This window comes from Canis lupus, chromosome 5, assembly GCF_048164855.1.
Source record: "Canis lupus baileyi chromosome 5, mCanLup2.hap1, whole genome shotgun sequence".
NCBI classification, from domain to species: domain Eukaryota; kingdom Metazoa; phylum Chordata; class Mammalia; order Carnivora; family Canidae; genus Canis; species Canis lupus.
Genome location: NC_132842.1, coordinates 18,278,519 through 18,303,864, shown reverse-complemented (window position 1 = coordinate 18,303,864; position 25,346 = coordinate 18,278,519). Strand labels below are relative to the sequence as shown.

The following is a 25,346-nucleotide window of genomic DNA, read 5'->3' as shown; positions in this document are numbered from 1 at the left end:
ACACATAAAAACAATCAGCATCACTCATCATTGGGGAAATGCAAATCAAAACTACAATGAGAGATCACCTTACACCTGTCAGAACAGCTAAAATGAACACCACAGGAAACAACAGATGTTGGCGAGTATATGGAGAAAGGGAATCCTCTTACACTGTTGGTGGGAATGCAAACTGGTGCAGCCACTCTGGAAAACTGTGTGGAGGTTCCTCAGAAAGTTAAAAATAGGGCAGCCAGGGTGGCTCAGCAGTTTAATGCCGCCTTCAGCCCAGGGCGTGATCCTGGAGACCCGGGATCGAATCCCACATCGGGCTCCTTACATGGAGCCTGCTTCTCCCTCTGCCTGTGTCTCTGCCTCTCTCTCTCTGTGTCTCTCATGAATAAATAAATAAAATCTTAAAAAAAAAGAAAGTTAAAAATAGAACTACCCTATGACCCAGCAATTGCATTACTAGGTATTTACCCAAGGAATACAAAAATACTAATTCAAAGTGATACATGCATCCTGATTATCAACTAATAGTGAAATTATGGAAAGGGCCCAAATGTTCATTGACTGATGAATGGAAATGATGTGGTAAATTGATAGATGATGTGTAGGTGGGTAGGTAGGTAGAGATAATAGAGATATATACAATGTAATATTTCTCAGCCATTTGCAATGACATGGATGAAGTTAGTATTATACTAAGTGAAATAAGTCTGACAGAGAAATATGATTTCACTTATATGTGGAATTTAAGAAACAAACCAATCACGGGCGAGGGAGAGAGAGAGAGAAAAAAAAAAACAAGAAATAGACCCTTAACTATACAGAACAAACTGATGTTTACAGAGGGGAAGTGGATGTGGGAATTAGTTAACTCAAAATGGATCATAGATTTAAATATAAAATGCAAAAATATAAAACTTCTAGAAGACAATATAGGAGAAAGTCTAGGTTTCATTAGGTTTGAAGGTGACTTTTAGATCTACCAAAAGCACAACCTAAGAAAGTTAAAAACTGATCATTTCAACTTCATTAAAATTAAGAAGTTCCATTCTACAAAAGACACTAGTAAGAGAATGAAAAGAGAAACTATAGATGAAGAGAAAATCTTTGCAATTATCTGACAAAGGGCTTGTATCCAATATACAAAGAACACTTAAAACTCAACAATAAAAAGCAAATAACGCAATTAAAAATGGGTAAAATATCTGAACGAATACCTCACCAAAAAAGGCAAAAACATATTTTAAAAATATTACAAATTAAAACAATGAGATACCACTAAACAACTTTTAAAATGGCTAAAATCCAAAATTCTGACAACACCAAATGTTGACAAAGATAAAGAGCAACAGGAATTCTCATTCTCATTGTTGGTAGAATATGAAATGCAAAAAAATGATCCAAAAAAAAAAAAAAAAGAAACTCTTTGCAAAAGAGTTTGGCAGTTTCTTGCAAAACTAAACATACATTTAGTATATGATCCAGCAATTGCACTCCTTGTATTTACCCAAATGAGTTGGAAAAACATGTCAACATGAAAAATCTCAATTTGCAGCAGCTTTTCTGTAATTGCAAAACCTTAGAAGTAACCAAGATGTCCTTCAATAGATAAACAAACTATGATACATCTACACAGTGGATTGTTATTTAGTAATAAAAAGAAATGAGTGATAAAACCACAAAAATCATTAAGCAGGGAACTTAAATACATATTATTAAGTAAAAGACTGTAGGAGTCCAAATATATGACATTTTTGGAAAGGCAATACAACAGAGATATTGAAAAGATCAATGATTGCCAAGTACTCAGATGGATGGTCCTACATAGGAGGGCCTATAATAAATTGGTAGAACATGAGATTCAAGACAATGAAACTCTTCTGTTGATACTATAATGGTGGATACATGACATTATACATTTGTCAAAAGCTATAGAACTCTACAGCACAAAGATTGAAAACTATGTAAACTATGGACTTTAGTTAATAATATTGCATCAATATTGGTCCATCAATTTTAACATATGTAGCACATTAATCCGAAATGTTAATAAAACTTTGTGTAGGGAGTAGGAGGCAGAGAATGGGTATATGGGAACTCTGTACTTTCTGCTCAATTTTTGTATAAACCTAAAACTGCTGTAAAAAATTAATTCCATTAATTATGAAATGAAGCAGCATCAAAATTATACAGTAGTATAAAAACAGAGTGTAATACAAAGGTAGCTTTTGTCTTATTGATGAAACTAAGGCATAAAATAGAATTTAGAGAAGGGGAGGAGAAGAGAGTAAAGTTTGTCTGGAGAAGATGAAAAAGGATAATTTTGACAGAAAAAGAGTGTATACAAGTAAAACTGAAAAATAATGAATCAGTAGATGTATACCAAAGGAGCCCAGGGACTGAGGCAGCTGCCATGGAAGAAAATAGTTCATGGATACAGAGAACAGATCAGCAGCTCCCAGAGGTGGGGGTCGAAGTGGGGTGGGCAAAATGGGTGAAGGTGGTCAAAAGGTATAAACTCCCTGTTATAAATAAGTTGTGGAATGTAATGTACAGCATCTATAGTTAATAATGCTGTATTGCATATCTGAAAGTTGCTAAAAGAGTAGATCTTAAAAGTTCTCATCACAAGAAAAAAATTCTTGTAGGTGTGATAGATGTTAACTAGACTTATTGTGATGATCATTTTGCAATATATACAAATATCATACACTTGAAATTAATGTAATGTATGTCAAATATACCTCAATTAAATGAGTGAATGAAGAAAGAGACAAAGTGACAGACAAAAAGAAAGAACATTTTTAAATCATCACTAATATTTCTACTATTTTATTCTCTTGGGTTTGGTAGGAGGTTATGTTCCATCAGCCTATATGTGGGCATAAAGACCCCTGGTTTTGTCCATGGTGGAGCACCAGGGACTAAAATTATTCTTTCACCATAAGCCAATTAAAATCTGGACAAAAATATGTGAAAAAGCAATATTCAGACATTGTCAAAGAAAAGGTGCAAGGCAGTCATCTCTGACAGAAGGAAAACAAAGGAACAGACAGAGCCCTTTGATAAGCCCGTCTTCCTTCCTGAGGTTTCTAGGCCACAGCATAAGGAGGGGGATCTAAACAGAGTCTGCTATTCTCCTGGAGTGCAGAGACAAAGTTTAGAGTTTTGGAAGCCCAAAGCAGCTAGAATTCACAAAGTATACAGTATTAGAGAAGACAGCTACACAGATAGAGAGCTCCACAGATGTGCAGAGGGTTTCCCTTGAAGTAGAAAGAAACTTTCACTATCCACTCTGCAGCTCTAGATTTCTTTCTATCCAACTAGTCATTCAGGATTCTCTTGGATCAAAGGTATCTACAGAACTTGGGTGTGCTGTGGCATCAAGCTGCCCTTGGCTTTAAATATGGCAACATTAGAGTTTAAAGCTGAGGTTGAAAGAAGACAGGATTCCCATCAATCATTTCCAACCAAATCTTATTTTCCACTTCTGAATTGTATTCTTTTTTTTTTAAGATTTTATTTATTTATTCATGAGAGACACAGAGAGAAAGAGAGAGAGAGAGAGAGAGAAGCAGAGACACAGGCAGCGGGAGAAGCAGGCTTCACACAGGCAGTCCGACGTGGGACTTGATCCCGGGACTCCAGGATCATGCCCTGGGCCAAAGTCAGGCCCAAAACTGCTGAGCCACCCAGGGATCCCTCTGAATTGTATTCTGTAGCATACATTACATGATTGCTTCAAAATTCTTTCCAGGACTAAGGCATAAGCAAGGTAATTTCTCCTTTACATTGATAAATAGTCAGAAGTTTAGCATACTAGTTCTAGTAGCTTTTTATATTTATGCGCTGACAGGTACTCAGCTGTTTTCAAGGAATTAATGCACATAAGATCATCTATAATTCATAGAAACAAAACCTACAAATGACCTCTTAAATCTATCACTATTCATCTCAAAGGCCTAGCACCTATGAAACATTTCTGTAGCATACTCTAATCAAAACTAAAAATCTTCCAATCCAAGTGATAGCAAGGTATTCCTCAAAAATTAATCTGTTTTATGTAGCATGTAGCTCTAGCTAAGAATTTCAGTACTTACTTGCTAGCCAGCTCAACTGTTTATCTCCAAACTCCAGGGAATCTATGTTACTACCATAATAATAACTTTAAATAAGATTATATAAATTAATGCACTCAACAGAAGTTATTAACATCAATAATGCTTAGACAAATAAAAACTTACGTGGATCAGTTGCAGAAACATCTATAAATTCTTCAGTTGAGTGGGTTTTTATGAATTCTGAAATAATAGTAAGTTTGTCATATGTTTCAAATATCAATTATGTGTATTGAGCTTAAATTTCATAGTTTTCTTTTTCTAAATAACTCATTCAAGAGAAAGAAAATTCTAAAAAAAATAATAGAGCTGCCAACACTGGAGATCCTCCCAATCACACAACAAATGGTAACATCTGAATTAATGTATAGAGCAACTAAGTGACATGAACTCATCATTTTCTCAACAAGACTTGTTTTTCCTCTCTTATCCCCTTAATGTTATTATGATTTACTCTCCCTTCCTTTCATATCCAATCACCAAGTTTTGCCCAGTAAATTTTCTCAAATCTGCCCCTTTTCTTCTTATTTGCACTCTAATAAAAGCACTTATCACACAGGTGTGATAAGTGCTTCCATTCCTAGTCCCCAAATCTAGCTTCTACAAATGGCCAGAATAATCTGTCTACAATTGAATCCAACAATGCCCCTTCCCTACAAAAAAAGTCTTCAGTGATTCTCTATGATATATGGGGAAAAATAAAAAAAAAAAGTTCCTTAGCACACAATCTAATCCCTCTGCTGAGGCTCTCTCTTCTTACCTCATCCCTACTTACTAGCTTCAATTCTAATACCATTCTACTTGTAATTCCCTCTTCATGCTGTTTGTTCAGCTATATCTTCTTTGTAAAATACCAGATATCTCCCTTCTTCACTTGACTAAATCCTATTCATCCACTAAGGTTGTATAAAATCTTCCCAACTTCCTTGGGTTGACCAAATTGGCTATCTGTGGACTCACTGCAAATTATACATAACTTTTATCATGTGTCTCGCTATATATTAAAGTGATGCATAGGGGATCCCTGGGTGGCTCAGCGGTTTAGCTCCTGCCTTTGGTCCAGGGCATGATCCTGGAGTCCCGGGATCAAGTTCCGCATCGGGCTCCCTGCATGGAGCCTGCTTCTCCCTCTGCCTGTATCTCTGCCTTTCTTTCTCTCTGTGTCTCTTCATGAATGAATAAATAAAATCTTAAAAAAAAAGTGATGCATAATGTGCTTTTGTCCTAAGTTATGTATTTTATGGTAGCTAACAACCAAGGTTTATTTGTTTTGTACAACTCCCAAAATCTGAAACATAAGAACTTTTATTGAAAATATCAAACTCGCCATTGAATATCTTTTTAAATTTGCTACTGTATAATTTTATGGCTAAAAATTTTTAAACCGTAAGTCTCAAAATGTTAATGTACTATAGAAAACCCAATAAATGCTAAACATGTATAAGATATTATCACCTTCAATTAACTGCTGTACAGCTTCATAACTTTGTACTGCCTCTGGTGAACTTTCACTATCCCTGTTAAAATTTTAATAAGTACAACATTTATTTATTATCAAAAAATAAGAGTTTAAATTACATTGAAGAAATAGAATATATGTTCTACATATACATAGTTTGTAAAATAAAATTTAAACTATTATTTAACCTTTATTCAGACACTAAGATACATTAATTAGTATAATTGCAAGCAAATAAGTATAAAAGTCACACTATGTAATTCTATGATTGCTATATAACCCATGAATATAATTAGGTATAACAACAATATTAATAACAAAAAAATAGCAAAAGTAAGTTGGGTAGAAGCATGTGATTTCTTTTAATGGTGTAATTGTTAAGAGTACAAGTTCTAGAGTCAAACTGCTCAAAATTTGTTTTACCCACTTACTAAGTATATGACTTTGGGTAAGTTATCTCTCTGACTTCATTTAATAAAATTGGGGTACTAGAGCACATATCTTGTAAGATCGTTGTAAGGATCCAATACATGTAAAGTTACTAGGAAAATACCTGTACACATCAAACACTTAAATTTCAGATGCTACTATTTAATATTTTTTGAAACTAATTTCTGAAACTAATTTTTTGCCTCACAATAGCTCAAGTGAGTCTATCTGAGCCTCTGAACCAAGGATCTAGTCATGCAGCACCTATTGGAGCCAATTAAAGTGCCACTCCTTTCATTATTTTCGTCTAGTCATTGACAGATGGAGATATGACATAAGTGCATAATACACAGTAGTCCCTCCCAATTACTTTCTATTTTAACATTATAAAAGGATTTTATATTTAATGCAAAAAATGCCTATAAACTTTTATTCTGATAGATTACTATACCAAATATAGTAGAATAATAGGGGAACAAATGAGTTAATTTAATTCAGGAATTCATAAAGTTATACATATTTATTTACTGTTTACATGTGATAAGAAATATGTAGATGTGTGTGACTTGCTCTGATCTTAAGGAAATAGTCTTTCCAGGAAGACTTACACATAAATTACTAATTCATAAACAAAGTTACAAGGTACAAGTGTACATTATTTTATTGTTTCACTTTACTACACTTCAAAGGTTATATTTTTTACAGATTGGTTTGTGGCAACCCAAGATACAAAAAGTCTATTGGTGTCATTTTTCCAACAGCATCTGTTCACTTTGTGTCTCTGCATCATATTTTGGTACTTCTCATAATATTTTAAAACTTTATTATTATTATTATTATTATTATTATTATTATTATATTTGTTATTGCTGTAATCACTATCTTTGATGTTATGGTTAAAATTGTTTGGGGGTACCATAAACCATGCCCATATATGGCAGCAAACTTAACAATAACTGTCATGTATGCTCTACCTATTCCACCAAGTAGCCTGTCCTCCCATCTCTCTCCCTCTCCTTGTGCCTTCCTATTCCTGGAGACATTACAATATTGAAATTAGGCCAGTTAATAACTTTACAATTACCTCTCAGTGTTCAAGCTAAACAAGGAGTCTCACATATCTCACTTTAAATCAAAACTAGAAATGATTAAGCTTAGTGAGGAAGGCACATCAAAAACCAACACAGGCGGGCAGCCCAGGTGGCTCAGCCGTTTAGCATCGCCTTCGGCCCAGGGCGCAATCCTGGAGACCTGGGATCAAGTCCCACGTCAGGCTCCCTGCATGGAGCCTTCTCCCTCTGCCTGTGTCTCAACTTCTCTCTCTCTCTCTCTCTCTCTCTCTCTCTCTCTCTCTCTCTCTCATGAATAAATAAAATCTTTAAAAAAAAAAAAAAAACATAGGCTGAAAGCCAGGCCTCTTGCACCAGTTACCCAAATAATGAATGCAAAGGAAAAGTTCTTGAAGGAAATTAAAAGCACTACTCCAGTGAATACAAATGATAAGAATGCAAAATAGTTTTATTGCTGATATGGAGAAACTTCTACTGATCTGGATAGATCAAACCAGTTGTGTTATTCACTTAAGCCAAAGCATAATTCAGAGCAAAGTCCTAATTCTTCACTTCTATGAGTGCTGAGAGAGGTTAGGAAGCTGCAGAAGAAAAGTCTGAAGCTAGCAGAGGTTGGTTCATGAGGTTTGAGGAAAAGAAGCCATCTCCATAACATAGAAGCACAGGGTGAAGCAGCAAGTGCTAATGCAGAAGCTGTGGCAACTTATCCAGATCTAGCTAAGAGAATTAATGAAGGTGGCTACACTAAATGATAGATTTTTTAATGCAGACAAAACAGTCTTTTATTCAAAGACAATGCCACCTAGGACTTTCATAGCTGGACAGAAGTCAATGCCTGGCTTCAAAGCTTCAAACAACAGGCTGATTCTCTGGTTGGGGGCTAATGCATATGGTGACTTTAAGCTAAACCAATGCTCATTTACCATTCTGAAAATCCTGAGGCCCTTAAGAATTATGCTAGAAGAGGTTGGAAGATGACAGCAGAGTAGGAGGACCCCTAGGCTCACTTGGTCCCATGACTACAACTAGATAACAATCAAATCATCCTAAACACCCCAAAAATCAACCAGAACACTTTCAGAACAAACTCTATAGCACAATATCCAAGACCTTTGGGATACTGTGAAAACAGTTATAAGGGGGGGCAAGTATATAGCAACAAAAGCCTACCTCAACAACCACCAAAAAATCTCAAATGAACAATTTAACCTTGCATCTACAGGAGCTAGAAAAAGAACAACAAAACCCAAAACCAGTAGAAAGAAGGAAATAATAAAGATTAGAGCAGAAATAAATTATATTGAAACTTCAGTCTGTCTCTGAGAATGAAGACCTGATGCTGAAGCTTGCTCCATTTCAGGACTGGGACTGGCATCTCCAAGATTTCCACCTCATGTCTTCAAGTTTGCACCTTGATCCAGACATCATCAACCCTGTCTCTCTAGTTCTTTTTGTTTGTCTGTTTAAGGCTTTATTCATTTGAGAGAGAGAGAGAGAGAGAGAGAGAGAGAGAAAACGCAGGAGGAGGGGGTGGAAGGGTAGGGGCCTGAGGGAGAAGGGGAAAGGGAGCAGAGTCCCCTGCTGAGTGTGGAGCCCGGGACAAGACTGATCCCAGGGCCCTGAGATTATGACCTAAGCAGAGGTCAGATGCTTAACCAACTGAGCCAACCAGATGCCCCTGTCCTCCTAGTTTTTGACGCTAAAAATGACACCATCCACCCCACCGAAGCCCCAGACCTGGACCCCCTCTCATCCGGGTTCACTGCTACATTCAGGGTCCTGGCCACCAACCCCCCCAGTGCCTCCTGCACCTGCCAGCCCTCTCCAGCACTTCTGCCCGGATTAGGGTCAAGCCTTCTGCCGCAGCTCTGGACAACCCAGCCCTGACGCACCCACACAGCATGAAGCCCCTGTCTGACTGCAGCGAGAAGCCAGCTACACTGCGCTGACTTGCGGTAAGTCGTTCATCCACCGCTGCACACTGGCCCAGCACTGCAGTATCCAGGCATCCACACAGGCTGGTGGCCCAACACCTCCTGTGGGACAGCCTTCAGAAGCACTGCGGCCGCTGCAGCCACAGGAAGCCGCAGCACTGCGGGGGTGCTGCAAGGCCTTCAGCATGGCTTGCTACTAACTCAGCACCTGCGCATGTCCCCTGCGCAAGTGCTGGGTGTGCACCAAGGGCTTCAGGCAGGACTCAGCCACTGAAGCACCTGTGAGTACACATTGGCTGGCTAGCAGCCATTCCCATGCCTGCAATGTGACAAGGCTATCGGCCAGAGCTCGGCGCTGCTGCAAAGTGCCCGTACCACGGTCCTCATTGGTGCAAGGCCTTCAGCCAGAGTCCAGTTTGCTGTACAACCTGTGCATCCACACGGCAAACGGTCCTGTGCCTGTCCCGTCTCCAAGACCTTTGGTGGGGCCTCTGCAATGCTGCAGCATCTGCAGGTGCATTCCGGAGTGTGCCCCATACCGCTGTCAGCTCTGCGGCAAGGCTTTCTGACAAGCCTCCAACCTCACTAAGCACAAGTGGGCACAGGAGGGTGTAACTACAGCTGCTGCCCCAGGCCCCGTCCTCAACCCTGCTTCAGTGTTGAGGCCAAAGCTGGTCTCCCTCCTGGGTCTTGATGCTCTCTGTTCTTGGGTCTGGCCTCAGCTCTGACCCTAACTCTGGCCTCAGCCCTGACCCTGGCTCTGTGCAGGGCTCCCTCCCTAATCCCAGCCCCAAAGCTGTCTCTGGCTCTGAATCTACCCTCACCCTTAATTCAGTCATATCTTCTGACCCTAAGCCTGGTCACAAGGCCAATTCCGGCCTGTGGCTAGCCTTGACCATGGATCTGGTCCCAGCCCCAATCAGCATCCAGTTTTATTCAACACACTACTGGAAGACCTAGCTGCCACAGCAGTAAGACAACAAAAAGAAATAAACAGCATCAAAATTGGTAAGGAAGAACTAAAATTTTCACTATTTGCAGATGACATGACACTCTAAATAGAAAACCCTAAAGACTCCACCAAAAAACTGCTAGAGCTGATAAATGAGTTCAGTAAACTCACAGGAAACAAAATCACTGTGCAGAAATCTGTTACACTTCTATAGCCTAATAATGAAACAGCATAAAGGGAAATTAATAAAACAATACCATTCATAATTGCACCAAAAATAATGATACCTAGGAATAAACCTAACCAAAGAGGTGAAAGACCAATACTCTGAAAACTGTGAAACACTAATAAAAGAAATTGAAAACAACACAAAGAAATAGAAAGACATTCCATGGCTATAGATTGGAACAACAAATATTGCTAAAGTAGCTATACAATCCAAAGCATTCTACCTATCTAATACAATCCCTAAAAATACTAATAGCATTTTTCACATAGTCAGAACAAAAAAATCCTAAAATTTATATGGAACCACATAATCCTGAATTTCCAAAGAAATTTTGAAAAAGAAAATAAAAGGTGGAGATACCACAATTCACACATCAAGTTATATCTCAAAGCTAAAGTAACCAAAATAAGATGCTGGCACAAAAGTAGACATGTAGATCAATAGAAAAGAATAGAAAACCCAGAAATGAACCCACAGTTACATGGTCAACAATCTTCAACAAAGCAGGAAAGAACATCTAATGGGAAAAAGTCTCTTCAACAAATGGTGCCAGGAAAACTGGACAGTAACAAGCAAAAAATTGAAACTGGACAACTTTCTTGCAGCAAACACAAAATAAATTCAAAATGGATTAAAGGCTTTTATGAGACCTGAAACCATAAAAATCTCAGAAGAGAGTATAGGCAGTAATAATGTCTCTGACATTGGCCATAGGAACTTCTTAGATATGTCTCCTGAGGCAAGGGAAACAAAAAATAATAATAAACTAGGGGCACCTGGGTGGCTCAATCAGGCACCTGCCTTCAGCTCAGGTCATGATCTCAGGGTCCTGAGATCTGGCCTGCTTCTCCTTCTGCCTCTGCTCCTCCTCTCACTTGTTCTCTCTCTCTCTCTCTCTCAAATAAATAAATAAAATCTCTAAAAAATAAAAAAATAAACTATTGGGACTACATCAAAATACAAAGCTTCTGCACAGCAAAGGAAACGATCAACAAAACTAAAAGGCAACTGATGGAATGGGAGAAGATATTTGCAAATGACATATCTGATAAAGGGTTAGCATCCAAAATGTATATAAAGAACTGATACAAATAAACACACACACACAAAAAACAAATAATCCAATTTAAAAAACAGCAGAAGACATGAACAGACATTTTTCCAAAGAAGGCATCCAGAAGGCCAACAGACACATAAAAACATGCTCAACATCACTCAGCATCAGGGAAATACAAATCAAAACTACAACGAGATATCATCACACACCTGTCAGGATGGCTAAACTCAACAACATAAGGAACAACAGGTGTTGGTGAGGCTATGAACAAAAAGGAATCCTGGTGCAGTGTTGGTAGGGGGAATGCAAACTGGTACAGCCCCTATGGAAAACAGTATAGAGATTCTTCAAAAAGTTAAAAATAGAGTTACCCTATGATCCAGTAATCCCACTACTGGATATCTACTCAAAAAATTCAAAAAATTTCAAAGGGATACATACATACCAATGTTTATAGAGCATTTACAAAAGCCAAATTATGGAAGCAGCTCAAGTGTTCATTGACTGATGAATGGATAAAGAAAAAGCTATATACACAAAATAGAATATGATTCAGCCATCATAAAGAATTAAATCTTATCATTTGCAATTATATAGATGGAGCTAGAGAGTATAATGCTAAGTGAAATAAGTCAGTAGAAAGACAAACACCATATGATTTCATTAATATGTGGATTAAGGAAACAAAACAAACAGGAAAAAAGAGAAAGAAACAAATTAAGAAACAAATTCTTAATTATAGAGAACAGACATGGTTACCAGAGCAGAGGAGGATGAGAGGATGGGTGAAATTGGTGATGGGGATTAAGGAGTGCACCTTGTTGTGATGAGCACAGGATGATGTATCAACAATTCTGTTAAATCACTATATACTCACTAAATTAAAACTAAAATAACAAAAGTTAAATAAGTCAGGGATCTAATGTACAGCATAGTTTTGACAGTTAACAATACTATCGTATACTTGAAATATGCTAAGAGAGTGGATATGAAGTGTTCTCACCACTACCACCCCCCAAAAAAAAGTTAACTATGTGAAGTGGAATAAAAGTCATAGAAGGTATCCTGTAATGATAATTTATTCATCTATTTAATTTTAAGACAGCTAAACCTCAAAAACCAAAAGTTAATGTCAACAAGTTAATAGGAGTATCATTGTAATAATTATTTGAATCTTCCTCCCATCTGTCAAAAAAAGGTTTTCTCAACCAAAAAGTAGGAAATTATTCTCTGGACCATATCCCTGTCCCTTTGAAATTTTTAGTAATGATTTTTCATAAATAATTCTTTAATTATATCTTAGTTTCCTATTTATTATAGAAGATACATAATCAAATTGAGAGAAGATTTTAAAAGCCAGATATTGAAAGCCAGCCATACCAATAAAACTTTCCAACAACCACATTGGCTACTACGCATTTGAAATGCAGCTAGTGTGACAGCAAAGTTGATTTTTTAATTAAATTGAACTGAATTTTAATTTTAGTAGCCAAGTATGACTAGTGACCACCAGTTGGACAGTGCCATTTCAAACTATTAAAAATTTCAAGTAGGAGCAAACTGACTAGACTATTTGATTTGATTTAGAAACTCTAGGTATAGTATAATATCTGAACCATTGTCTTACATTCATTAGTAATCATATACCCACTCATTATTTTGGATTCTATTAACTCTTATATTTTACTTACTTGACTTTAGCCAACACCGCTTTCAAGGAGTATTTAGACTCTTGTTTAAGGCGATTTTTCAGTTCTTCTAGTTTTTGAACCTGCTTTACTATTCGTGCAATGCTTAAAGTGACTGTTTTGTCAGATACTGGAAAGTCTGCTTCTGAAAAACTTTGATCTTTACTTATCTAAAACAATAAAATTAGCCAGTTACTTAGGAAATACCCATTTTGCTCCTATACCTCAAAGAAATTTCATCATTTTATTTACCATATTTAAATAATTTTTATAATATTCTTATCTATAGCTATAATCAAATACTGATATTTTATAAATATGATATTACAAGTAATTACCTAGCTACAGGATTATAGATAAGTGCTGACTTTCACACATCAAACTCAAATCCAATCTTCTCTTTATTATCTCAATATATAAGAATTTTAAGCAAGTTCAATAACAATTGAAACAGGATAAGTTAAGGGCAATTCAAAATATTTACAAGAGAATTCTAAAGTAACTGCTTAGAAAGAAAATCCTTTCTAAGGATAGTCTTAACCTGTGATAAATATGGAAAGACAGTAATTTGCTCTCAAAAGCAATTCCTTCTACTGCTAACTCCCAGAAGTTAATATATAAAAGTCTATGAAACTGGCATTCCTTGGTCTATCTAGGAAAAACTGAGACCCATTTGGGTGTCTCAAGACTTTTAGAATAGATCAAGCTACAGAATAATGAAAAAGCAAGAGAATCAGTAAGATCCACAGAATAAGGTGATAGACCATAACTGATATTCTAGGCATTAAGTCTACTTAAAGATAGTTGAGCAAGATGAGTGCCGCCCTCTTAAAAAAAAACAAAAAACAAAAAACAAACAAAAAAAAAAGCACAATGAAAGAAACACAGAAACAGCCAATATGTAGAAACATAAATAAGTAGCATAGCAATTGAGTTAAAAAAAAATTTTTTTTACAAAATAGCAGAGATCCAACCTGATGGGAAGGAAAGCTAATAAACAAACAAATAAATAAATGTATGTATGTATGTATGTTTAAAAAGTAGTAATAGTCAAGGCATAGACATAAAACCTAGCAAAGAGAAATTCTAGCAATGGGATTTAAAAGAGACTTCATTTTAGTAATGGCTACTTGAAATGGAAATAGGATGTAATAGAAGTATACACTGGGCAATGTTCTGGAAATCTGAAATTGGGGGATGCAGAACAGGGGGAAGGGAAATAGAGGAGATGCATAGAAACTCTATGGATAAAGGCATGATCCCAAGAGAGGACACATTTGGTATATCAGATACATTGCCAAATCATAAGTGGAGTCTAAAAGTGATGTAGCAATCAGCCACAGTGATCAATGTATTGCCTCTCATCTAAAAATCCATTCTTCCATTGTCCTGCTTATAATAGCAGAACTTTTCTCTCTTGACAGGTATCATGTTAACCTTTATCAATAGAGGGTCCTAGACATGACAGAAAGAAGCAGCTTTCTTCCTAAGTCTGTCATCTCTCTCTGCTTAATCCTAGAAGACTGCACAGTATACCAGTAGAGATCATCTCCAAAAAGCTTCAACAGCACCACCCCCATCGGTGTTTTCCTCACAAGGTCCCTGGCATGACTCATTCCCTTGGTCAGCTTCTCCCAGGACTTCTTAACAAAATCTATCAGTGCAGAACTTCTCTCTGGGAAGCTTTCCAGCATACCACCCTTATAGACAGCAAGGGGTACAACATATCCCTGGAAGATGGCTTTTCCAAGGACTACAGAGGATGGCTTCCCAATGTACTGCCATCATGGGCAGCTTTCCAGTACATCCCAGTTCCACCAGCATGGCACCCCAGAAAACTTCTCTGCCAATCAGTGATGACAGCATCTCCTTCTTCACAAGGTGTGGACCTTAACCCTAGGTTAGGGAAAGGGTAAGGACAGGGATATTAAGTGCTTCCTTAAGTGCTTTGCTTTCATACTCTCAGTAGAGGCTACTTCTTATACCTTCTATCCCTGTATTCTTTAGAGTTGTCTTTATCACTTTAGTAGGTATTCTCCTGTTACAATGATTCTTTATGTTAAACTTTCTCTATTCAGGTTACTGTGTAGTTTTTATCTTTTGATTAGACCTTAACTGATACATTATATTTCCCATTAGGAATTCAATTTAAACACAAGTCCTTTCTGGGAGAAGAGATGATGTTGCAAAACTAAAGGAATATGGACTAGACAATGAGATAGGCTATAAGATTTCATCAAAGGGACATAATGGGCATAGGTTCCAGCAGAACAACTCTGAAGTGCATAGCCTATATGCTTATCCTACATTTGTCTTCTGTGGCTTACCATATGTTATGAAGGCTTCGCCATACATAAGCCTCACCAGCATGTACTAACAATAAAATGTGTCAGCAATTAAAACAAGATTATTCCACAATTCTCAAATGTTAGTATACATAATAATCCTCTTAAAAAATCCTATTAAAAAGGCAAATTCCTACTATACACATACAAGAAAACTTTAAATCAGTAAGTCTGACATGCAGTTCTGAAATGTGCATTTTTAACAGGTATCTTGGGTGATATTTAAACATGATCCATCAAATATATTTTAAGAAACATTTATTAAAAGACAGAAGATATGGGCACCTGGGTGGTTCAGCAGTTTGGCACCTGCCTTTGGCCCAGGGCGTGATCCTGGAGTCCTGGGATCGAGTCCCATGTCAGGCTCCCTGCATGGAGCCTGCTTCTCCCTCTGCCTGTGTCTCTGCCTCTCTCTCTCTCTCTCTCTCTCTCTCTCTCTCTGTCTCTCATGAATAAATAAATAAATCTTAAAAAAAAAGAGGCAGAGGATAATACAAACACTTTGGCAATGTATCTGATACACCAAATTAAATAATTATTCAAAAGAATTAATTATGGATGTAAAAACTGAAAAATCTGGAATTCCAGATCAGAAATTTAGTTGTGTGCTGAAGATTCCTCCTGGTGAATATGAATGCATAAATCAGGATTTCAGGATTACCAGAAATGATGGTAACTGGCACTAAGGTATAAATAATAGATACAGAGAAAAGTAGACACATAGTATTTATATATATTATATAATATTTATATATATTAGCATATATTTATAATAGTATTTATGGTAATAATTGATAAGATGGAAATTTATAGTTCAAGAATTAGTTCTCTGATTAGTTATTTTTAAAATAAAGCAATTTGGTTAACAATAAGGTCTAGAGGACGACTGGACATAAGGGCCCAAGGTAAAGAAAGACACTAGAACTGGGGAAATGAGTCAAGGAGCTGAGAGGCTAGGATTTAGGGTAGGTCTCCACATTAACAGGACAAAGTATAAAAAGAAGGGAGAGAGACAAATTCAGGAATAAAATAGAATTAAAAGAAGTTGGTAGACAAAAATAAGCCAGAGGCAAGCTAGATGATTCACATTGCAAAGTATGCATTTTACAAGAGGGTAGAACAGTAGACTTCACATCAATCCCACATCTCTGCAAAGATAATGACCAATCTACCATACTAAAAGAAAAGCTACTAACACTCTTCCAATGTTAGCCATAGCTATCCTAAAGCAAAGAGTATACGGACCATAGAAGTCTATTCTGGAGCCAAAGGTATGATGACAAGAAGGTGCTAGCATACAGTTACAATTTCTATCTTTATTTTTTTAATTTTATATCTCAAATAAGTGAACTTATTTAATTTCAAGTACCTGGGATTCAAGAGCGTTTAATTGGACTAAACCATAAGCATAACCAAGGGAGAATCACAATGATTCTATAAATCATTGATGCTACCCTAGAAATCATCTTGTTATGTTAACATCATAAAGTCTTTCCCAAAATAGAATTAAAAACCCTTAAGGTTAGAGATCACCAGTTTTCAAAATGACCAAAAGACCTCTGAAAATCTAAAGTACAAAAAAAATTATTAAAATAACATTAAATTTAAAGAAAATCAATATATAATTTTATAAGTAAGTATATTATCATATTATACATGCTTTTTTAAATACAGGAGAAATAATTAAGTTGATAAGTTTTCTCTTGTCACTTTTATGTCAGATAGGAAAGAAGGATAATTAAAATTTCCATTATTTAATTTTAGGAGAAAAAATGTGTCAGACTCAGAACATTCCAGACACATGCATGAATGCAGTGTGTAATCCCTGGGGAACATTATGTCCTACCCATTTTTTTTCCTTCTCTACCTAAATTAAAAGATTACAAACAATGATTATTCAAACAATTTTCACTTCAAATTGATTTCCAAGTAAGACAAAATATCAATTTAATTCACAATTAAGAAATGTTATACTTACCTCTTCTATATGATTGACCTGTCGCTGAAACCACTTTGAAAAGAAAAAAAAAAAAGAAAGAAATACTTATTGACAGGTTATTTGAACATATGGGTACACATGCATGCATTTGTGTGCATGTATCTTCATCTATCACATATTAGCCCTGAACCAAACATCATTTACCTTAGGGTTCAGAATAGGGCTAATGCAACATAACTGGAACATAACATTTTTAACAATACATAGTAGCAAGTTTGGAAGTTCTTTTTATGCCTCAAAACTTAGAAACCTATTCTTCATTAATATGTATTTCTGTACTAAAAGTTAGTAGACTTAAACTGCAACATATTGAACATACCTGATAAAGAGATTCCAAAATCTGGAAAATAAAGTTTTATTAAAACATTTTTTAAAAAATTTGTCATAATATATGTGATAAAATATTTAAGTCTAATTCTCAATCAGAAAAATGCACAAATCACTAAAACTATAAATCTATAATCCAAAAATCATAATTTTTATAATACAGATGTAGTTTTAGTATATCTTACATAGACAACTCAATTCTAGAAAAACTTCTGTCATTATAGATCGATATTAGAATATCCAAAATAATTCACATATATGATTTCATATATTTTCTTAATATAGGTAAGGAATAAACTTAAGATTCCTTTTGGAAGAGATTTTTTTATATAGCAGAGAGTACAATAATGAAAAGCATTATCATAAGAACATTATTTCTTCAACATAACTTTGCTCTGGTAAAGGGCCTAAAAATCAAGATATAAAATATTATACTACTACTTGATATTTTTAATGGAAATTGCAAAGAACTGGTTTGGGAGATTGTGACAGAAATTGAATATCCAAAATGAATCATACAATCCAAAATACCAATATTTAACACTTAGAAAATATAATGTTAAAATGATTATGTTTGCCACACATACACACAAAAAGCCCATTCTATTACATCCAGATAAACGTTTCTAATTACTTTATTAAGTAAAAATATTACTACATTCATTCAGGCAGTAAAGAAAAGTTAATTAACTAAAAATCAGGCTAGTCTAAATTTCCCTTCTGCCACACTAACCCTAAATCAATGGTTCAAAAAGTGTGGTCCCATAGTCAAAAGCATCAGCATCACCTAAACAAACATATTCATTGGTAATATAAATTCTTAGGCCCCATCTCAGTCAACTGGATCAAAAACTGTGGGAGTAGGACCAGCAATTTGTGTTTTAACTAGCGGTCCAATTGATCCCATTGTATACTAAAGTTTGAGAATCACTGTGCTAAATAATAAGAAATCAGAAATCTAAGTAAAAAAGGCTGACATCCTCAAGAAAACATACTAAAATTAAATAAACATCCATGTCTGAAGGAAAATATTTTCAGCTACATAAGGATTTAAAATGTAATATTCATTGAGGCATACTACCTTGGAATAAACTTGTTCTTTCCACCATCAAAAGAGATTCCAAGGTTCTCAAAACCTCCTTTCCTATCTTAGAAGATGATGGGAAACCATCATATATCAATTCATCCATTCATGAGAGCCAGAGTTCAACAACTATTTAAGCCACTAAAAGCCTGGAGAACAAAGGCTTTCTCAACTACTGAGAAAACCACATCAGTTCCAGTAATGCTGAATCTAGAACATTATTAATAAACATGGAAAATGAAAACTGACCATATGTGAGAAAATCAATTTCAGGCAAACACTAAACAGAATGAGAAAATTCTGTGAAGATGTGGGAGAATATATCTAAAGTTCCCCAGGAAAATATTAAACTTCCATTCTAATTTTAAAGATATCATTTAAGTGTAAAGCCAAAATAAAACTATTTTCAGAAATAGTTTTCTATTTCTATTTCAGAACTATTTTCAGAAACTCAAAGGCTCAGAAATGATTTCACCACACATTCTAACCTAGCAAACAATAACAAAATTAATTCTTAGAAAAGTAAACCTAAGAAAAAACTACAGGCAAGGTAACCAGGAAATATCCTACTCTTTTTGTTTGTTTCAAGTTTTTATTCAAATGCCAGTTAGTTAACATATAAGATAATATTAGTCTTAGGAGTAGAATTTAGTGATTCATCATTTACGTATAACTCACTGCTCATCACAAGTGTCCTTCTTAATACCCATCACTCATTTAACCCATCCTCCTGCCTGCCTCATCTCCCCCTCCAGCAATTCTCAGTTCTGTTCTCTATAGTTAAGAGTCTGTTATATGGCTTGCCTCTCTATTCCCTTCCCACATTCATCTGTTTCTTAAGTTCCACATATGAGTGAAATCATATGGTACTTGTCTTTCTCTGACCGACTTATTTCGTTTAGCATAATACAATATAGTTCCATCTATGTTATTGCAAATGGCAGGGTCTCATTCTTGTTTATGGCTGAGTAATATTCCATTGTATATATACCATAACTTCTTAATTCATTCATGAGTCAATGGACATTTAGACTCTTCCCATAATTTGGCTATTGATAATGCTGCTATAATATAAACATCAGGATACATATCCCTTTGAATTAGTATTTTTGCACTCTTTGAATAAGTACCTAGTAGTGCGATTGCTAGATCCTTGGGTAGTTCTATTTTTAACTTTTTTTTTAATTTATTTTTTATTGGTGTTCAATTTACTAACATACAGAATAACCCCCAGTGCCCGTCACCCATTCCACCCATTCACTCCCACCCCCCGCCCTCCTCCCCTTCTACCACCCCTAGTTCGTTTCCCAGAGTTAGCAGTCTTTACGTTCTGTCTCCCTTTCTGATATTTCCCACACATTTCTTCTCCCTTCCCTTATATTCCCTTTCACTATTATTTATATTCCCCAAATGAATGAGAACATATAATGTTTGTCCTTCTCCGACTGACTTACTTCACTCAGCATAATACCCTCCAGTTCCATCCACGTTGAAGCAAATGGTGGGTATTTGTCATTTCTAATAGCTGAGTAATATTCCATTGTATACATAAACCACAATAGCCAAATTGTGGAAGGAGCCTCGGTGTCCAACGAAAGATGAATGGATAAAGAAGATGTGGTTTATTTTTAACTTTTTGAGGAACTTCTATACTGTTTTCCAGAGTGGCTGTACCAGTTTGCATTCCCACCAACAGTGTAGGATTCCCTTTTCTTTGCATCCTCACCAACATCTGTTGCTTCCTGTATTATTAATTTTAGCCATTCCGTCAGGGGTGAAGTGATATCTCATTATAATTTTATTTGTATTTCCCTGATGATGAGTAATATTGAGCATCTTTTCATGTGTCTGTTAGCCATCTGAGTAAAAATACCCTACTCTTAAAAAATTGTGGTTAATGGGCCTGGCACTCAATGCTGCTATCATAAAAAGCTTCCTAATAAGAAGATGGCATAATTTTTTTAAAGTGAAATAATCTGCAACTAACACTCTAGACAGGCTATTATATCACTGAAGCCAAGAGAAGTCCGGAAGTAGCTTTTACCTTTTTTTTCATCTACCTCAGAACCCTCTCAAAGCAAAACAAAACAAAACAAAACAAACAAACAAACAAAAAAAACCACACACACACACACAAAAAAAACCCAGCTAAGTGGAGGGCATTCCTCAACATTGAAAGGCAAATAAATAAGCCAAAGCTCTCTGGAGAAAAAGATTGCAATTGCAGCAAATAATAGGCATGTCAACAGCTTGGAAGAAAAAGCTGGGAGTTACTTTGGAAAATAAGGATTTTGAAAAGATCCCATATATAAGGGGGAATCTTGTCAGCCACACACTTGCCCATGCCGGGACTCATGCTCAGAAAATTTCTGAGTGACATTAAATTTCCACCTTTTTTTATCTTTGGCTCAAGGGGAAGCAGAAAAGGGAGGCTAACTCAAGATTTGTATATAGCCTGGCTAAGCTTTGAAGGAGTATCCCAACACAGAGCCAATCTTAAAGGAACAGGGGGAAAATTTTTTTCTCTCTCTCTCTCTCTCTCTCTCTCTCTCTTCTTCTTCTTTTTTTTTTTTTTTGTGGCTCAAGGTATTTAAGGAAATCTTTATCAAATCCACCAACTGAGGGGATTTACCCCAAAGATACAGATGCAATGAAACGCCAGGACACCTGCACCCCGATGTTTATAGCAGCAATGTCCACAATAGCCAAACTGTGGAAGGAGCCTCAGTGTCCATCGAAAGATGAATGGATAAAGAAGATGTGGTCTATGTATACAATGGAATATTACTCAGCCATTAGAAACGACAAATACCCACCATTTGCTTCGATGTGGATGGAACTGGAGGGAAATAAGTCAATCAGAGAAGGACAAACATTATGTGGTCTCATTCATTTGGGGAATATAAATAATAGTGAAAGGGAATATATGGGAAGGGAGAAGAAATGTGTGGGAAATATCAGAAAGGGAGACAGAACATAAAGACTCCTAAATCTGGGAAACGAACTAGGGGTGATGGAAGGGGAGGTGCGCGGGGGGTGGGGGTGACTGGGTGGCGGGCACGGAGGTGGGCACTTGATGGGATGAGCACTGGGTGTTATTCTGTATGTTGGCAAATTGAACACCAATAAAAAATAAATTTATTAAAAAAAAATCCACCAGCTGACCACAAGCAATAGGAACAGAGAACCGAGAGACAAAATACATCATCAAAGAATATAGACTTTCAAAATAAAGTTTAGACTTCTGATTTCCAATGTGACATGGAAGGAACCTGGATTAGTCATTCTGACCTAACAATAAAAGCTGAATGAACTGAAAATCAACAACTCTTCTTATATCTATCAAAGAATCAAGGTCACAGAACAAATCACAGCACCAAAAATTGAAGAGATAAACAGCTGATACGAAGAATCAGAAAGTATCAGAGCAGAAATCCATAAGAACAAACTTCCACAGGAACTAGCAGTGGGATAAGAAAACTCAAACTAAAAATGAAATGCAGGAAGCTCAGCATGGACAAGTTCAAGTTAAAAAATTCAGTGGTGATAAGTTTTGAGGAGTTTCTTTAAAAACTAAGCCTACTCTTACTATATTATCTAGCAATCATTCTCCTTGGTGTTTACCCAAATGAGTTGAAAACTATGTCCATACAAAAACATCTGCACACAGATGTTTATAGCAGGTTTATTCAAAATTGTCAAAACTTGGAAGCAAACAAGGTGTCATCCAATAAGTGAATCAAAAGACTGGTACAACTACGCAATAAATTGTTATTCTGCATACATCCAAAAAAGAGCTGCCAGTCCATGAAAAGACACGTATGAATCTTAATTGAATATTGCTAAGTGAAAGAAGCCAATCAAAAAGAGGCTATACACATTGTATGATTCCAACTATATGACATTCTGGAAAAGAAAAACTATAAACACATAAAGAGATCAGTGGCTATCAGGGGTTAAATAGGGAAAGGAAGATAAATATGTGAAGCACATAGAATTTTTAGGGCAGTGAAACTATTCTGTATACTATAATTGCACATACATATCATTTTACATTCCTTAAAACCCATAGAATGGACAAGAGAAAGCCGTATGTAAACTATAGACTTTGGATGGTGATGATGTGTCAATATAGTTTCATAGATCATACAGAGATAACAGTCTGGTGCATGATGTTAATAGGGGAAGCCATGTATGCATAGAAATAGGGGAAATATGGAAACTCTCTGTAATATATGCATTCTGCTGAAAACATAAAATTGCTTTAAAAATGAATATTTAAAAAATAATAGCTTAGAAAACTCACTAAACAAAAGTAACCACAAAATTTAAGGAGAGGGGAAAATCTGATATCCAGAGTTACCACATATTCAAAATATCTAGTTTTTAACAAAAAATTATGAAGCAAGCATTCAGTGAATCAGGAAATTGTGACTTATTTGAAGGAAAAAAATATAAACAGATACTGTCCCTAAGAAAGCTTACACACTGAACTTAGTAGACAAAAACTTTAAATCAACTGTCTTAAATATATCCAAAGTGCTAAAGGAAATCATGCACAAAGAATTAAAGGAAACAAAAAACAGCATTCTAACAAGTATAAGTAAAGATATAGAAATTACAAAAAGAAGCCAAATTCTAGAAATTAAAAATTAAATAAGTGAACAAAAGGAACTATAACTGAAATGAAAACTTTACTAGAGGGTTTTGAAAACAGATTTGAACAGGCAAAAGAATCAGTCAATTTAAAAACAGGTCAATTGAAATTATCCATTCTGAGGGGAAAAAAAGAAAAATGAATGAAAAAAGGAACAGAGCCTAACAGAACTATGGGACATCATTGATATTATCAACATAGACATAACAGGACTCCCAGGAAAACAGAAAGAAAAGTGGGTAAAATGAATAAGGAAATAATTACTGCATATTTCCCAAATTTGAGAAAAAACAAGGATTTATATGTCAAAATCCTAGAAGAATAAATGAAAAAGATCCATATGAAGACACATTATAGTAAAACTGTTGAAAGCCAAACACAAATATAAAATTTTGAAAGCAAAAAGAGAGAATATGTACAAGAGATCTTCAATAAAATTAACAGCTGATTTCTCTTCAGAGACTATGGACACCAGTAGGTAGTGTGATGGCATATTTTAAATGCAATTAATGAAAAAATACCATATGCCAAGTATTACATATCTGGCAAAATTATCCTTCAAAGATGAAAGAGAACTTAAGAAAAAAGCCATTGTTAAATTTAAGAAAATTATGAATAAAAAGATGTAAACATGACAGCATACACATAAACTGTAAAGGAAGGAATAAAAGGAACAAAAAGAAGTTTTTTAAGAATGCATTTGAACTTAAATGACTGGCAAATTAATAGAGACTGCTATATGCTTAAGATGTTATATATGAACTTCATGGTAACCACAAACCCAAAATCTATAAAAGATCCAAAAAAAAGAGAAAGAATCCAAATATAACACTACAGAAATTCATAAATCACAAAGGACAGCAAGAAGCAGAGAACTACAAAAACAACCATAAAATAATTAACAAAATGGCAATAAGTACATAACTAACAATAATTACTTTATATATAAAAAGCCTAAATAATTACTTTATATATAAATACTTTATATATAAAAAGCCTATATATATAAAAAGCCTTCAATCAAAAGATATAGAGTGGCATAATGGATTAAAAATTTAAGAACCATCTACATACTCCCTATAAGAGACTCACTTCAGACCCAAAAACCCATACACACTGAAAGTGAAGGAATGGAAAAATACTGATCCTATAAATGGAAGAAAAAAAAAAGGCCAGGTAACAATACTTATATCAGACATAATACTTTTAAACAAAGACTAACAAAAAATAAAGGTGTTACATAGTAATAAAATAAAGGAATCAATCAAACAAGCAGATATAACAACTGTAAACAGCTATTGTAAATATCTAAACAATATTAGAGCACCTAAATATATAAAGCAAATATAAATAGACATAAAGGGAGTAATCGATTGTAATACAATAATAATAGGAGATTTTAACACCTCACCTATATCAATGGATAGATCATTCAGGCAGAAAATCAATAAGGAAACAAGAGTCTCTGAATGACACATTAGACCATATGGACATAACACACATATATAGAACATTCCATCCAAAATAATAGAATATGCATTCTTCTCAAGTGCACATGGAACATTCCTAAGAATAGATTATATGTTAGGCACAAAACAAGTTTCAATAAATTAAAGAAAAACTAAAATCATACTATGCATCCTTTTCAATCACAATGGTATGAAACTAAATATCAGAAGAAAAAAATGAAAAGAACACAAACACATAGAATCTAAACAATACACAATAAACTGAGGGTCAATGAAGAAATCAAAGAAAAAATTGAAAAATATATGGAGACAGATGAAAATACAACTGTCTAAAATCTTTGGGACACAGCAAAAGTAGTATTAAGAGGGAGATCCATAGCAACACAAGCTTACCTCAAGAAACAAGAAAAATTCAAATAAGCAATCTAATCTTACACCTAAATGAACCAGAAAAAGAACCAAAAAAGCCTAAGGTGAATAGAAAGAAGAAAAATTAATAACGATCAGAATACAAATAAATAGCATAGACTTTTTAAAA

At 35.3% G+C, this 25,346-nt stretch overlaps 1 protein-coding gene across 7 annotated transcripts in view; it reads right to left on the bottom strand.

Annotated features, from left to right (window-relative positions):
• Positions 1–25,346, bottom strand: part of LOC140633280 (coiled-coil domain-containing protein 7-like) — a 356,022-nt gene that overhangs the window by 315,577 nt on the left and 15,099 nt on the right. For all 7 annotated transcript variants that reach the window (XM_072825599.1, XM_072825602.1, XM_072825600.1 and 4 more), the window contains exons 2-6: positions 17,591–17,611; positions 17,251–17,283; positions 12,931–13,097; positions 5,565–5,626; positions 4,236–4,292 (exon numbers count right to left, since the gene is read on the bottom strand). In XM_072825599.1, coding sequence (XP_072681700.1) covers positions 4,236–4,292; positions 5,565–5,626; positions 12,931–13,097; positions 17,251–17,283; positions 17,591–17,611 — 340 coding nt within the window. The remainder of the gene's footprint in view (positions 1–4,235; positions 4,293–5,564; positions 5,627–12,930; positions 13,098–17,250; positions 17,284–17,590; positions 17,612–25,346) is intronic.